Source organism: Drosophila santomea, chromosome X (assembly GCF_016746245.2).
Source record: "Drosophila santomea strain STO CAGO 1482 chromosome X, Prin_Dsan_1.1, whole genome shotgun sequence".
Taxonomy (NCBI): domain Eukaryota; kingdom Metazoa; phylum Arthropoda; class Insecta; order Diptera; family Drosophilidae; genus Drosophila; species Drosophila santomea.
This window is the reverse complement of record NC_053021.2, coordinates 5,676,736-5,688,063: the sequence shown is the minus strand read 5'-3', so window position 1 is coordinate 5,688,063 and position 11,328 is coordinate 5,676,736. Positions and strand designations below refer to the sequence as shown.

General features: G+C 47.7%; 6 protein-coding genes across 6 annotated transcripts; all 6 read left to right on the top strand.

The window, feature by feature from the left end:
• The first annotated feature begins 864 nt into the window (after nucleotides 1-864).
• On the top strand, nucleotides 865-1,891 carry LOC120456540 (vicilin-like seed storage protein At2g18540). The gene is made up of 2 exons (XM_039643419.1): nucleotides 865-934; nucleotides 1,074-1,891. Exons 1-2 carry the CDS (start codon nucleotides 865-867, stop codon nucleotides 1,889-1,891), a joined length of 888 nt encoding a protein of 295 aa, XP_039499353.1.
• A 1,034-nt stretch (nucleotides 1,892-2,925) lies between these two features.
• LOC120456548 (matrix metalloproteinase-2) lies at nucleotides 2,926-3,706 on the top strand. The gene is made up of 2 exons (XM_039643428.1): nucleotides 2,926-2,980; nucleotides 3,054-3,706. Exons 1-2 carry the CDS (start codon nucleotides 2,926-2,928, stop codon nucleotides 3,704-3,706), a joined length of 708 nt encoding a protein of 235 aa, XP_039499362.1.
• Nucleotides 3,707-4,887: 1,181 nt separating this feature from the next.
• LOC120456551 (ras-interacting protein RIP3) lies at nucleotides 4,888-5,926 on the top strand. The gene is made up of 2 exons (XM_039643430.1): nucleotides 4,888-5,005; nucleotides 5,121-5,926. The coding sequence occupies exons 1-2, from the start codon at nucleotides 4,945-4,947 to the stop codon at nucleotides 5,924-5,926; spliced, it is 867 nt and encodes a 288-aa protein (XP_039499364.1). The 5' UTR covers nucleotides 4,888-4,944.
• A 963-nt stretch (nucleotides 5,927-6,889) lies between these two features.
• Nucleotides 6,890-7,828, top strand: LOC120456538 (myotubularin-related protein DDB_G0290005). The gene has a single exon (XM_039643417.1). The coding sequence runs from the start codon at nucleotides 6,890-6,892 to the stop codon at nucleotides 7,826-7,828; it is 939 nt and encodes a 312-aa protein (XP_039499351.1).
• Nucleotides 7,829-8,506: 678 nt separating this feature from the next.
• LOC120455620 (putative uncharacterized protein DDB_G0287113) lies at nucleotides 8,507-8,980 on the top strand. The gene has a single exon (XM_039642001.1). It carries the CDS (start codon nucleotides 8,507-8,509, stop codon nucleotides 8,978-8,980), a length of 474 nt encoding a protein of 157 aa, XP_039497935.1.
• A 448-nt stretch (nucleotides 8,981-9,428) lies between these two features.
• LOC120456545 (estradiol 17-beta-dehydrogenase 8) lies at nucleotides 9,429-10,498 on the top strand. The gene is made up of 2 exons (XM_039643424.2): nucleotides 9,429-9,588; nucleotides 9,652-10,498. The coding sequence occupies exons 1-2, from the start codon at nucleotides 9,546-9,548 to the stop codon at nucleotides 10,356-10,358; spliced, it is 750 nt and encodes a 249-aa protein (XP_039499358.1). The 5' UTR covers nucleotides 9,429-9,545; the 3' UTR covers nucleotides 10,359-10,498.
• Nucleotides 10,499-11,328: the final 830 nt, after the last annotated feature.

Here is an 11,328-nt window from a genome sequence, read left to right as displayed (position 1 = left end):
GTACATTCCCAAAGAAACCATTCGGAAATAAAAAGTGAAGATATAAATGAATTATTTGTCGTATACTGGATCCTTTTAGTCAATAGACTCTATTGACTCTATTGATATATAAAAATCAAATGAAAGTTTTAGGAAATAAATACACAATTAGATTTATATAAGTACTGGATACATATATGGAAATAATTTTATATCGCATTTTTTTATTGTCTTTGGAATGCAAACATACACAAAATAGATAAGCAGATATTTATTTCGAATTGTGAAGCAACGATTTTGTAACCGAACTAACCAACAAATCGTAAATCCCATATAAATGAATAATTCCGAGCTTTAATAAAATTGCGATTTTTTCGAAACAAATTTTGAGACTTTAGTTAAGTACTCTATTCCCTAGGGTGAAAATGCCGAGCACCGACTGAGCTGAAACAAACCAAGAACTGACATCACAGAACATCTGTGTAAGCCAGATTCCAGGGGTCAATCTCGACTTGACGTCAATCAATCATCGGCTGCTCGGCGATGGATAGAAGAATGGTTTTGGCGAAAGAGATGGGAAATTAGCATAAAATTCGTACGCCTCTGACCCGCGACCCGGTTCACTTTGACCCCGGGCGAACTTTTGCTAATAGAGCTGGCCAAGAAGTGGGCACTGGAAGGAAATGGGGATGCGGGGCGGATGGCAGCAATCGATCAGCTGTATGGGCTCCAAGTGGGTATAAAATCCCGGGTCGGTCCATCAGTTGTCAGTCAGTTGTGAGTGAAAACTCAAAGACAACAAGTGAGTTAGGAACCCTCGATCCCCAGTCAAGGAAACCCTAATCCGTAACCCGTAATCCCGATAAGGAGAAACCCATCTGCAGAATGCATTGCATGCTTCAACTGAGTCTGGCTGTGGCCCTTTGCGCCCTCTTAGCCCCATCCGCCACCTTGGGTGAGTCCTCAAAAATCTCGCTATTCATTGGTCACAAAACAAGCTGTCAGCACATACAGTTGACCATTGTCATCACCATTGTTTCATCACCATTATATATAGAACAAGTTTAATACCATTTTCAAATATTTCATCTCAGCCGAACGCCGCAATGTGTACCGCCTGGGTGGACGCTCCTCGGACGCTCAGGGGGAGGCCCGCTTCACCTCGTCGATTGCCAACAAGCTGTCCTCGCTAAAAGGCACCACCACGACGACCACGGCCGCCCCCACTACCAGCACCGTGCCCACCACCACTACGGAGACGACCTCGCCGACCGCACCAACAACATCCACTGGCACCTCGACGAGCACTAGCACGCCCACTTCCGCCTCCTCCTCCTCCACCAGCCGTGCCTTCCCCGTCATTCAAGAAGATGTTGACGAGGATGAGGAGATGCCCAGGGCCTACGAAGATGAAGAGGATGACGCTGACGACAGCGTAGAGGACGAGGACGAAGGCGATGATGACGATGAGGAGAACTACTATGTGGCCGCACCGTCCACCGCAGGCAACAGCAATGCCGTCCAACAGTCCTCAGAGTCCAGTTCGTTGGTCCGCCCCTCGGAGCTACAGTGGCGTCAGTTCCAGCAGGAACAGCGCAACCGTCGCCGCATCCAGCGCCTCCAGCGGGAGCACAACCAGCGGATCAGGGCCCTCCTTCGCCGCCAGAGGGCCGCCGAGAAGAGAAGCCAGCAGCGATTGCGCCGCCAGCGCCAACAGAGCCGTAGGCGCGTCTCCCAGCGCCAGCGCCGCAACAGGAACCGCTCCAAGGCCCAGCGCCAGCGTCAAAGGAAGAACAACATGAGCCGTCGCCGCCGCCAGCAGCAGCAGCGCCAGCGCAGACATCGTCAGCAGCAGCGCCGCCGGCTCATCCGCCTCCTGAACCGTCGTCGTCGTGGCGGTCGTCGCAACTAAGGAGTTGATCCCGATCCCGATCCCTGCCCGGATCAGATCAGATCCCCAAACGATCCCAGAACACACGAAATAAAACGAACTTGTATGCAACAAAATCCATTTTTTTTTTCATTATTTCGAACAGAAATGGCAAAAGGGTCGTTAGATTACCGTGGTCAATCATTGCAGCATTGATATATCCAGCAGTAAGAACTGTAACTGAACCGAACTGTTGATCTGAGCAACTATACCTATAAAACTGTCTTGATACTTGGAAAGACTTTATGAAAACCTTGGATCACTGCAATCTTCAAAGAATGTCGAAATGGTTCTGATCAAATGAGATAACTAAAATTATAAGTATTTAAGGAAAGTACATGACATTTGTACAGGGCCAGGTCCTTAATCTAAATGGATAAATTTCCGTTTATGATACCAAAGATGTTACATTGAAGTACCATTTATATAAGAACTAAGCTTAGCCTTGTAATATCCGCGACTCTTTCGTTGCCAAACGTGCGAATGTCTCTCTTCGCGGAATTCTCGGGGGGTCACTGCCTATGCGGTTCATTGACATCTCACCTCCACTTTCGCCCTTTGGTGGAAGAGCCGCAGTCTAAAGACTGAGTATCTAAAATCAGAACCGAATATGAATATGCAAATGGTGTCGATTCGCGAGCTATATGCAAATGATTAGCGGCGATCGATCGAATGGCTGAGGTTACGGGTCAGATCGCGATTATTTATGGCATTATGCAAAACGTTTACAACGCCAATAGGCTGGCTTTTTCTTGGCCCTTTCTTCGTAGGCCTGAAAACAAACTAACTAGCGCTGTCTCCTTTGCTCGGCCAACACATCTCTTTTTTCGAGTTTTGCATACGTTCCTCTCTTTAGCAGGTCCATTTGTTGTAACCTCTAGGAAACCAGGGCTATCTAGGGGCCATGGTTACATATAAATATGCCGGGGCTCGACCCAAGAAGTCAGTCAGCAACAGCTCAGCCATCCAAGAGATACTCAGATATTCCAGCCAAGCTAAAGGATAAATAACTCAAGATGCATTTGATGAAGGGACTTTTACTCGTGGTGTGCCTGGTTGCCTTTGCCAGCGGTGGGTGAACTTACAAATATAGGGGACTTTCAAAACTGATCAACAATGTACAAAATTACCCCCTAACCCACAGCCAAGCCCCAAAACTTCCAGATCTTCGGTCGCCAGCGAGATGAGCCCGCCGCCCAAGGACGCCTGAGCACCTCTCAGCTGACCAGTCTGCTGAACAGCCTCAAGGGCACCAGCTCCTCTACTACAGCAGCTCCCACTACCACCACGCTGCCATCCACCTCTACGATCACGACCTCGCCAACTGGACCCACCACCTCGACCGGCACCACGACTTCTACCACCACCCCCACCACCAGCTCGCCCTCCTCCACCGCTCGCCAGTTGGAGCCTCTCGATGATCAGGAGGACGACGAGGAGGAGCAGCAATTGGGCAACCAGCAGCACTTCCAGCTGGAGGATCAGTACGATGACGAGGAGGAGCACAACCAGGTGGCCCGCTCGCAGGCCAACCGCCGTCGCCAGGTGAACGCCCGCCGTCAGCGCCAGCGTCTGCAGCAGAAGTACCGCCGCCGCCAGCAGCAGCAGCGCCGTCGTCGCCAGCAGCAACAGCAGAAGCGCCGCCAGCAGCAGAAGCGTCGCCAGCAGCAGCGCCGCAGGAGGCAGCAGAACCAGAAGCGCCGCCAGCGCCGCAACCGACGCACCAACATGCGCCTGGCCAGCCGTTTCCGCCAGAGCACCCCCAACCGGAACCGCGTCATCCGCATCGGCGCCTAAGGCAGGGATTGCCCGGAAATCGATTTCAAACGACACTAAATAAATTGCAATGATATAATAAATTTTTGTTGCTTTCTTTGGGTAACGGCGGGGGTCGAGTGAGACAAGTCATTCGTCATTTATGCATACTACTAAACATCGATCCTGAAATGCATCTGGTATATAGGAAGTACAACTAATATTCTCAAAATAGCAACATACGATATCATCAACTCCTTTTTATATTCTGGATGCGTAGCTCTAATCTCTTTCACCAAATCTTAAAATCCACAATGAACCCGAATAAAATGAATGGATACAATACGATTATCGACTTTTAAATGATAATGGACAGCGGGTCATCAATCTCAGCACACACCTTGAATGAAGATTTTGTTTGAGAATTTATAAGGATAAGCACCTTAAAAGTGATGATAATATTTATTTTTAATATTATAGTATCATAGCTTTCAATACCTTATTCAATGTGCTATCTTATTTGACATTTGTCAAAGTCATTGTGTGATAATTCAAAAACCTGAAACGGTCCCAAAAATTAGTATATGAACTAAAAGCTGCATGGGTTCATCGGAGCAAAAATAATGATACACTTTTAGACTTACATTACTGTGAGCATTGCACCAAACATACAAATACATAATAAATATACATTTATTTATTGTTCCTTAGTTTCAAAAACCCTTAAATAAATATTCCATAGATAGTTACACAAAAATACCTTCTCGGAAAGACACGTCTTATGGATCTTCAGCTCGAAAAGTCGAGTAGCGGGGAAGCCTTCTAAAACAAAAATTCGGTGGCCTATAAACTTTCGTATTATGCATTAATAGAACGTCATTGGTTTGTTAAGCAAAATAAGTAACTTATTGCAGAAATTTTGAAATCTGTGTTTATCAATCAGATCTCAAGTGAAATACTATAGCGAACTTTGGCTAATATATGTCGCATGGGTCAAACTAGTTCAACGATCGGCAAGCGGTCACCAAAATTTATGCAAAAACTTTGGCGAATGTGAAAATTTGCGAAAAAAGAAATGATAATGAGAATTATGGTTGCCGATTCTGGGTTGGATTGTTGTTGTTAGATCCGCAACTGGAGCGTGGGGTATATAACCCCGGCTGGCCGCTGGCAATATCACAGTCCATCGACGACCTTCCCCCAGGCACAGGCACAGTCCCATTCAATCCAGTCCTCAGGCCTAGATCAGTTCCACAGGAAATCCCAAGGAAAACCCCAAGATGAAGTTCTTCTACGGAGCTCTGCTGGTGCTGGGCACAGCAATTATTGCCCAGGCGGCTGGTGAGTTTAGTTTTCAGTCTATTTTTCGGAAAATGTCCACTTCAAGCGCACTACGGATGACATGAGTGACCAATAACCTACATACGCTACAATAATGATTTCACCAATTCACCAGTTGCCCGTTCCAACGATGAGTCCGCCCAGGAAACCGACCAGCAGTCCAAGTACCGCCTGTTCAAGCAGCCAGTGCAGGTCGAGGCACGCAACTTGCAGCAGCTGTTGGCCCTGAAGCAGCAATCCTGCCCACCGGCGGCCACCACCACTTCCACTACACCCACCACCTCCACGATCACGACTTCTCCCACTGGACCCACAAGCACCACCGGAACCTCCACATTAACCACCACACCCACCACTGCTACGCCTACTACTACTTCATCTAATTCCCGTCGTTCATTCAACAACCTGGGGGGTGAGAACGAGGACGACGACGACGAAATCGAGCAGGAGGAGGAGGAGGAGGGAAAGTATCTGAATGACCAGGATGACGAGCAGGAGGATGACGATAACGAAGAGGATGGCTTCCAGCTTGTGGCTCCCAAAGTCTCGGCTTCCTCATCCTCTGCCATGCGCCGTCGCGCCAGCAACTCCAACGGATCCTCCGGCAACAATAACCAACTGTCCAACAGCGAGCTGATCCGCGAAATCGAACTGCGCCGCCAGAAGGACCTCAACAACCAGCTGCGCAAGCAGCTGTCCAACGCCCGCCGCCGTTCCAACCAGAACCGTCGTCGTGCCATTAACAACCGCCGTCGTAGCCGTCGCCGCCAGCAGCAGAAGCGTCGCAACCAGTCCCGCCGCAGCCAGCAGAAGCGTCGCTCCCAGAACCGCCGCCACCGCAACGCCCGCCGCCGTCAGCGCCGCAACAACCGCGTGAGCCGCCTGCGCCAGCGCCGTCGCGCCAACCGCCGCCGCAACTGAGCGATCCACCGGTTAGCCCTTAGCTATGACCTCTACGATTTCAATAAAGCGAATATATATACAAAAGAAATTCCAATGTCTTATCACTATTCTTGGATTGTGCTAGAAATTTGTCAAGCAACATCCCATAAGCTTTCTTAAATCAATCAATTGCAACTAAAGATTCCATGGGATTTCTCTAAAACGTTATACGATAGCAACATGATAATCCAAGGAATCATTGGATAGTAACAGTACAGGAATGTAATATCAATGTTATTTACTTTAAATGTAGCTATTTATACCCAATATATTATAATAATCGAAGACATTTATTTAAGACACCTGAAAAACGAAAATAACGTGAATTGAATGATTCGTTTTTGTTTGAACTTTACGATTGGAATATTAAAGATCGTTAGGCACACGTTTATGGCACTTTGTGGGTCACTTTCGCAGGCTTTGGGCCACCTTCGACCCAGCGGCTTCAATTAGAAATGGATTTCAATAGATTTTCACTTTTTTTCAGCCCACTCTAGCAAAAGCCCAAGGCGCTGCAGAAACCTGAAGACCAAAACCCCAATTCCAATACCAATTTGAAAACCCAAAAACAGAAAACCCAAAGGCGTTTCGCTTGGCCGAAAACCCATGGGATGACCGGCAGAATGATGACGACGGAGAATTTGGAGAATATACATTATAGCTGGCAGCGATTTGACTATTTGAGCCACCACCACGGATCAATTGAATTTCAATTGTGTACACAGATTTACCGTTTGGCACTTACGATTTGCATTCCACAGCGTATTTTGCGGGACTATAAAAAGCCTCATTGCTGGACGAAATAGTATCAAAGCCTGATTGTCCAGCCATCGGCAAGCAACAGAAATCGCAGCGATTTTGGTCTACCCGAAAAGTTCTCTCCTTAACCAGAGTAGTTTCCCGAAGACGCAAAAGAGTTTATACATTATACATTCAACCGAAATGAAGTTGTACGCCATCGTGATCCTTTTCGCCTGCTGTCTTTTGGCGGCACAGGCGGCACCCGAGAAGAAGATGGCCCAGAAGTCGCGTCAAGCGGACCAGGACGTCAAGGTGGGCCAGGCCGCTTCTAGCGCTGGTGGATCGACCACTGCCAAGGATCCCTCCAGCGGCAGGCTGTTCCTCAAAAAGTTCCTGACCTTCAAGAACCTGTTCAGCAGCAACAACCAGCCGGTGATACCAATCATTATCACCGGTGCCGGAACCGGGACGTCCACTGGCACAGGCTCACCCACATCGCCCACGGTGACGGTGACCTCAACGGGCACGATTCCCTCGGCCACTGGCACCATCACCACATCGCCCACGACACCCACATCGCCCACAACAAGCACCGCACGGCGAACGGTTATCAAGGGTGCCCGCTATGGCAGCAACGATGACGAACAGGAGCTGAATAACGAGCAGGACCAGGACCAGGATCAGGATCAGGAACAGGAACAGGACCAGGAGCTGGCCCAGCCCGCCCAGGCCTACCCCGCCGAGTTGATGGACGAGCAGGCTCTGCAGGCCGCCCTGGCCGCTGGCGCCCAAGAATACGAGGTGGTTACTACCGGCCACGAGGTGCAGGGAACTGGCGGAGCCACCGGCGAAGGCGGCAAGGCCACCCAAAGCAATAACCACATCAGCCTGCGACGCAAGGGCGCCCGCCGCGGCCAGGTGATCAGCGTTCGCATTCCACCCCGGTATCGTCGCTATTTCAAGAACGGCCAGAAAGTGATGCTCAACACCGGTAGTCGTCCCGCCTCCAAGCGCCGCGTGGTCCGCAAGCGAGTGCCTGCCAAGAAGATCAACAAGAACAACAACCGGAGGCGCAAGGGCAACAAGAAGAACCGTCGCAATCGCAACAAGAACCGCCGCAATCGCATCACCGCCGTCTAAGGATCATTGATTCAAGTTCAGGGGATCCTGCGATCCGACCACTTCCAGCAAAATAATTTTTTTTTTCTAATTTATTGTAGCCTAACTTGCTACTGCCGCACTTCCTGCGACAGGATAAACCATAAATAAAGCCATTCAAGAGTACTTCAACTGCTCCCTATTTTATTTTTGTGTGGGTGATTAAGTTAATTAACAAAATTATAGAAAAAAAGAAAAATAGTTTAACTTTCAAAAATTGGAAAACTCTGAGCATTAAATTTCTATTGGAAAAGAAACAAAACTTGCGGAAAAGTTAGTAAAGTGGGTTACAAACTGAGTTCATATGAATTATAAAAAATAAGTACTTTAGCAACACTTTAGGCCTATTCAAATCATATTAATATTTGTCTAAATTAAACATTCACGTACTTTTTCCATACCATTTTCAAAAACAACATCCCTCTAAAGATCTGAAGTCCCAACGATCAAGTTCCAAAGATCAATGATCGTAGATCTCCAGAAGCAAATAAATACAAAAACAGTGGTTGGTGGGCATAGAATCAGAAAAAAATCTCTGTGAAAAGTACGCACTTGACCCACATTTCTGGGCCGAGATCAGCAAAGAGATCAGATCGTGACGAATGATGGGGCAATTTTCGGGTATTTAAGCGGCTGTTTAGCCCGGGGCTGAGTACAAACATGGCTGGACAGCGATTTCTGATCGTACTGATCGTGGTTTCGATCTTGTTACCATCGATTCCGGTGATTTCTGCCAAAACCTGTGGATCGAGACTCCAGTTGCGGGCCCAAAATGATCCCGTAGATTTAAGTCGGCTGAGCGAGAAGCAGCTGAAGCAGCTCGTTGAGCAGTTGGCGAAATTGCAATCACAGAAGGGCCAGGATGGTGAAGATCTGGTGGATGAAGAGGAGGAAGAAGAGGACCCGAATCAAGATCAGGAGCTGGAGGAGCCCGAAGATGATCACCGCGGCAGTAGCCGCCCATGGAACAGAGTGCAGCGGATAATCCGGCGACAGCTGGTGAAAATACCCAAGCGATATCTCAAGAAGCTCCTCAGGCAGTTTGGATTGGCCCGGAGTGCTGGACATGGCGGTGTCCGGAGTGCAGACTTGGGTCCCCAGCTGGAGGAGTACTACCTAATACCACTGGAGTGAAATGATTCGAGGGAAAATACACACACATTTCGGAAATACAACACTTTTTCTTGCACTCTTTTGGGCGCTGGGATAAAAACAATTGCTGAGTTATGGTCGCGGAATTTGCATATATGAAATAGTGTTGCCCATCAAAAAACCTTCCTTGCAATAAAAGTGAAACATAAATGCTAATTGAAAAATTGTTTGTTCTGCACTACTTTTAGCAATTGGTGTCATAATAACAATGAATCCCAGCACGTTTCCATCATAAAGTAGGCGTAATTTTCAAGCGAGCCCAAAAATTTGGTTCCACAAACAATATAGATTTTTAGGCGCTTTTATGATCTTTGGACTTCTCAATTTTTTTTCTCTTCGAATCTACCTATGGTTCCACCGAAAAGCTCTCTGAAGTCGATCGTGTGATGAAGCTTTCATCCGCTTATGTTTCATTTGCTCATAGCTAATCAGCTTTGGAACAGCTGTTGGCCGGCGATAACTTTTAGTGATTATATATATAGTTGTCGCACGACGTTTGAGGGGCAAACAAGTGAAAACTGCTGTTTACTAAGTCATTTTCGGAGCCATGTCAGTGGGAGTTCTAGCTGGAAAAGTGGCACTGGTAACAGGTGTGTATTCCTATTTTCCCTTGATATATAGACTTCATATGCGGTTGTGATCTCCGTTTTTAGGAGCCGGTTCGGGTATTGGTCGTGCCACCTGCCGCCTTTTGGCCAGAGATGGTGCCAAAGTGATCGTTGCCGACCGCAATCTGAAGGCAGCCCAGGAAACCGTTCAGGAATTGGGCTCTGAGCGATCTGCCGCCCTGGAGGTGGACGTTTCCTCTGCCCAGAGTGTCCAATCCTCGGTGGCCGAGGCTCTAAAGAAGTTCCAGCAGGCACCCACCATTGTGGTCAATTCTGCTGGAATAACCCGAGATGGTTATCTGCTCAAGATGCCCGAACGGGACTACGATGACGTGTACGGGGTAAACCTGAAGGGCACCTTCCTGGTCACCCAGGCCTATGCCAAGGCCATGATCGAGGAGAAGCTGGAGAACGGCAGCATTGTGAACCTCTCAAGCATCGTGGCCAAGATGAACAACGTGGGCCAGGCCAACTATGCAGCCACCAAGGCGGGAGTGATCTCCTTCACGGAGGTGGCCTCCAAGGAGTTCGGCAAGTTTGGCATTCGGGTCAACTGCATCCTGCCGGGCTACATAGACACGCCCATGGTGGCGGTGGTGCCCGATTCCGTGAAGCAGCAGGTGGTGCAGCGCTGCCCCTTGGGCCGATTGGGTCAGCCGGAGGAGATCGCCGAGGTGATTGCCTTCTTGGCCTCACCGCAGTCGTCCTACGTCAATGGAGCCGCCATCGAGGTCACCGGGGGCCTCAAATAATCGGGGAATATGTGCAATCCAATGAAAGATGGATTCTATACATATATCTATTGCAAGAGTGGGACCAGATTATTGCATTTACATGTCCAGTCATTCGTTAAAGTTTTTTTCTTCTAAATATATAAATCAACTTAAACATATGTTCGCTAACAGCTGTATTATATATAGAAAGGACAGAAGATATACTATCACATATTATTACAATCCTACAAAACGTATGCCTTTAAATTCATAAACATTTTCTTCAATCAGAACTTTGACCTCACACCTGTTGCTGTTGTCTTATATTTCAAACTACGCCATCTATGGGTGATCTTTATATCGCACAGCTCTTCAGTTTATCGATACTATCGTTTGAAAATGTATGTATATTGGCTACAAAGTATGTGGCCTACCTTTGGGAGAATTATTGTAGCACCTTTTCATATGCCGATAAGAATGCCTAGTAAGTTTTGCATTCGTACGCCTTCGATCAGTTGTTCTGATCAAAAATCTATGCTCTAATAAGTAAAACCATCGCAACGTCTCCATACCATTGCGATTGACCACAAAAGGACCGTCGAAGTGGGAAATGGAATGTGCGACAGGGCTTGTTGTGGTTTGTTTGCAGGGCTGTGGGTGGCTATTCGTTATTTGGACCCACCGAAATGTACAATATTAATATATTTCACAATTCCCCAGCTGCTAATTAACTCAGTCGCTTACACACACAGTCGCACTGGGAGATATATGCACGTCAGGCGACTCACACATATGTTTGAGTGGTGGTTGGGTTGTTTGGGGTCCCGGGTTTTCCGCCTCTGTGGTCGTGCGTGCAATTTAAATAATGAAGACATTTTATTAATTCAAGAAATTCAACTCTCCCCCACTGGCCACGCACACAGGGACACAAAAACATTCACCCACTCACACACACACGCACACACATGCACACACACAAGGAAAACACACATAGAACAGCAATTACAGT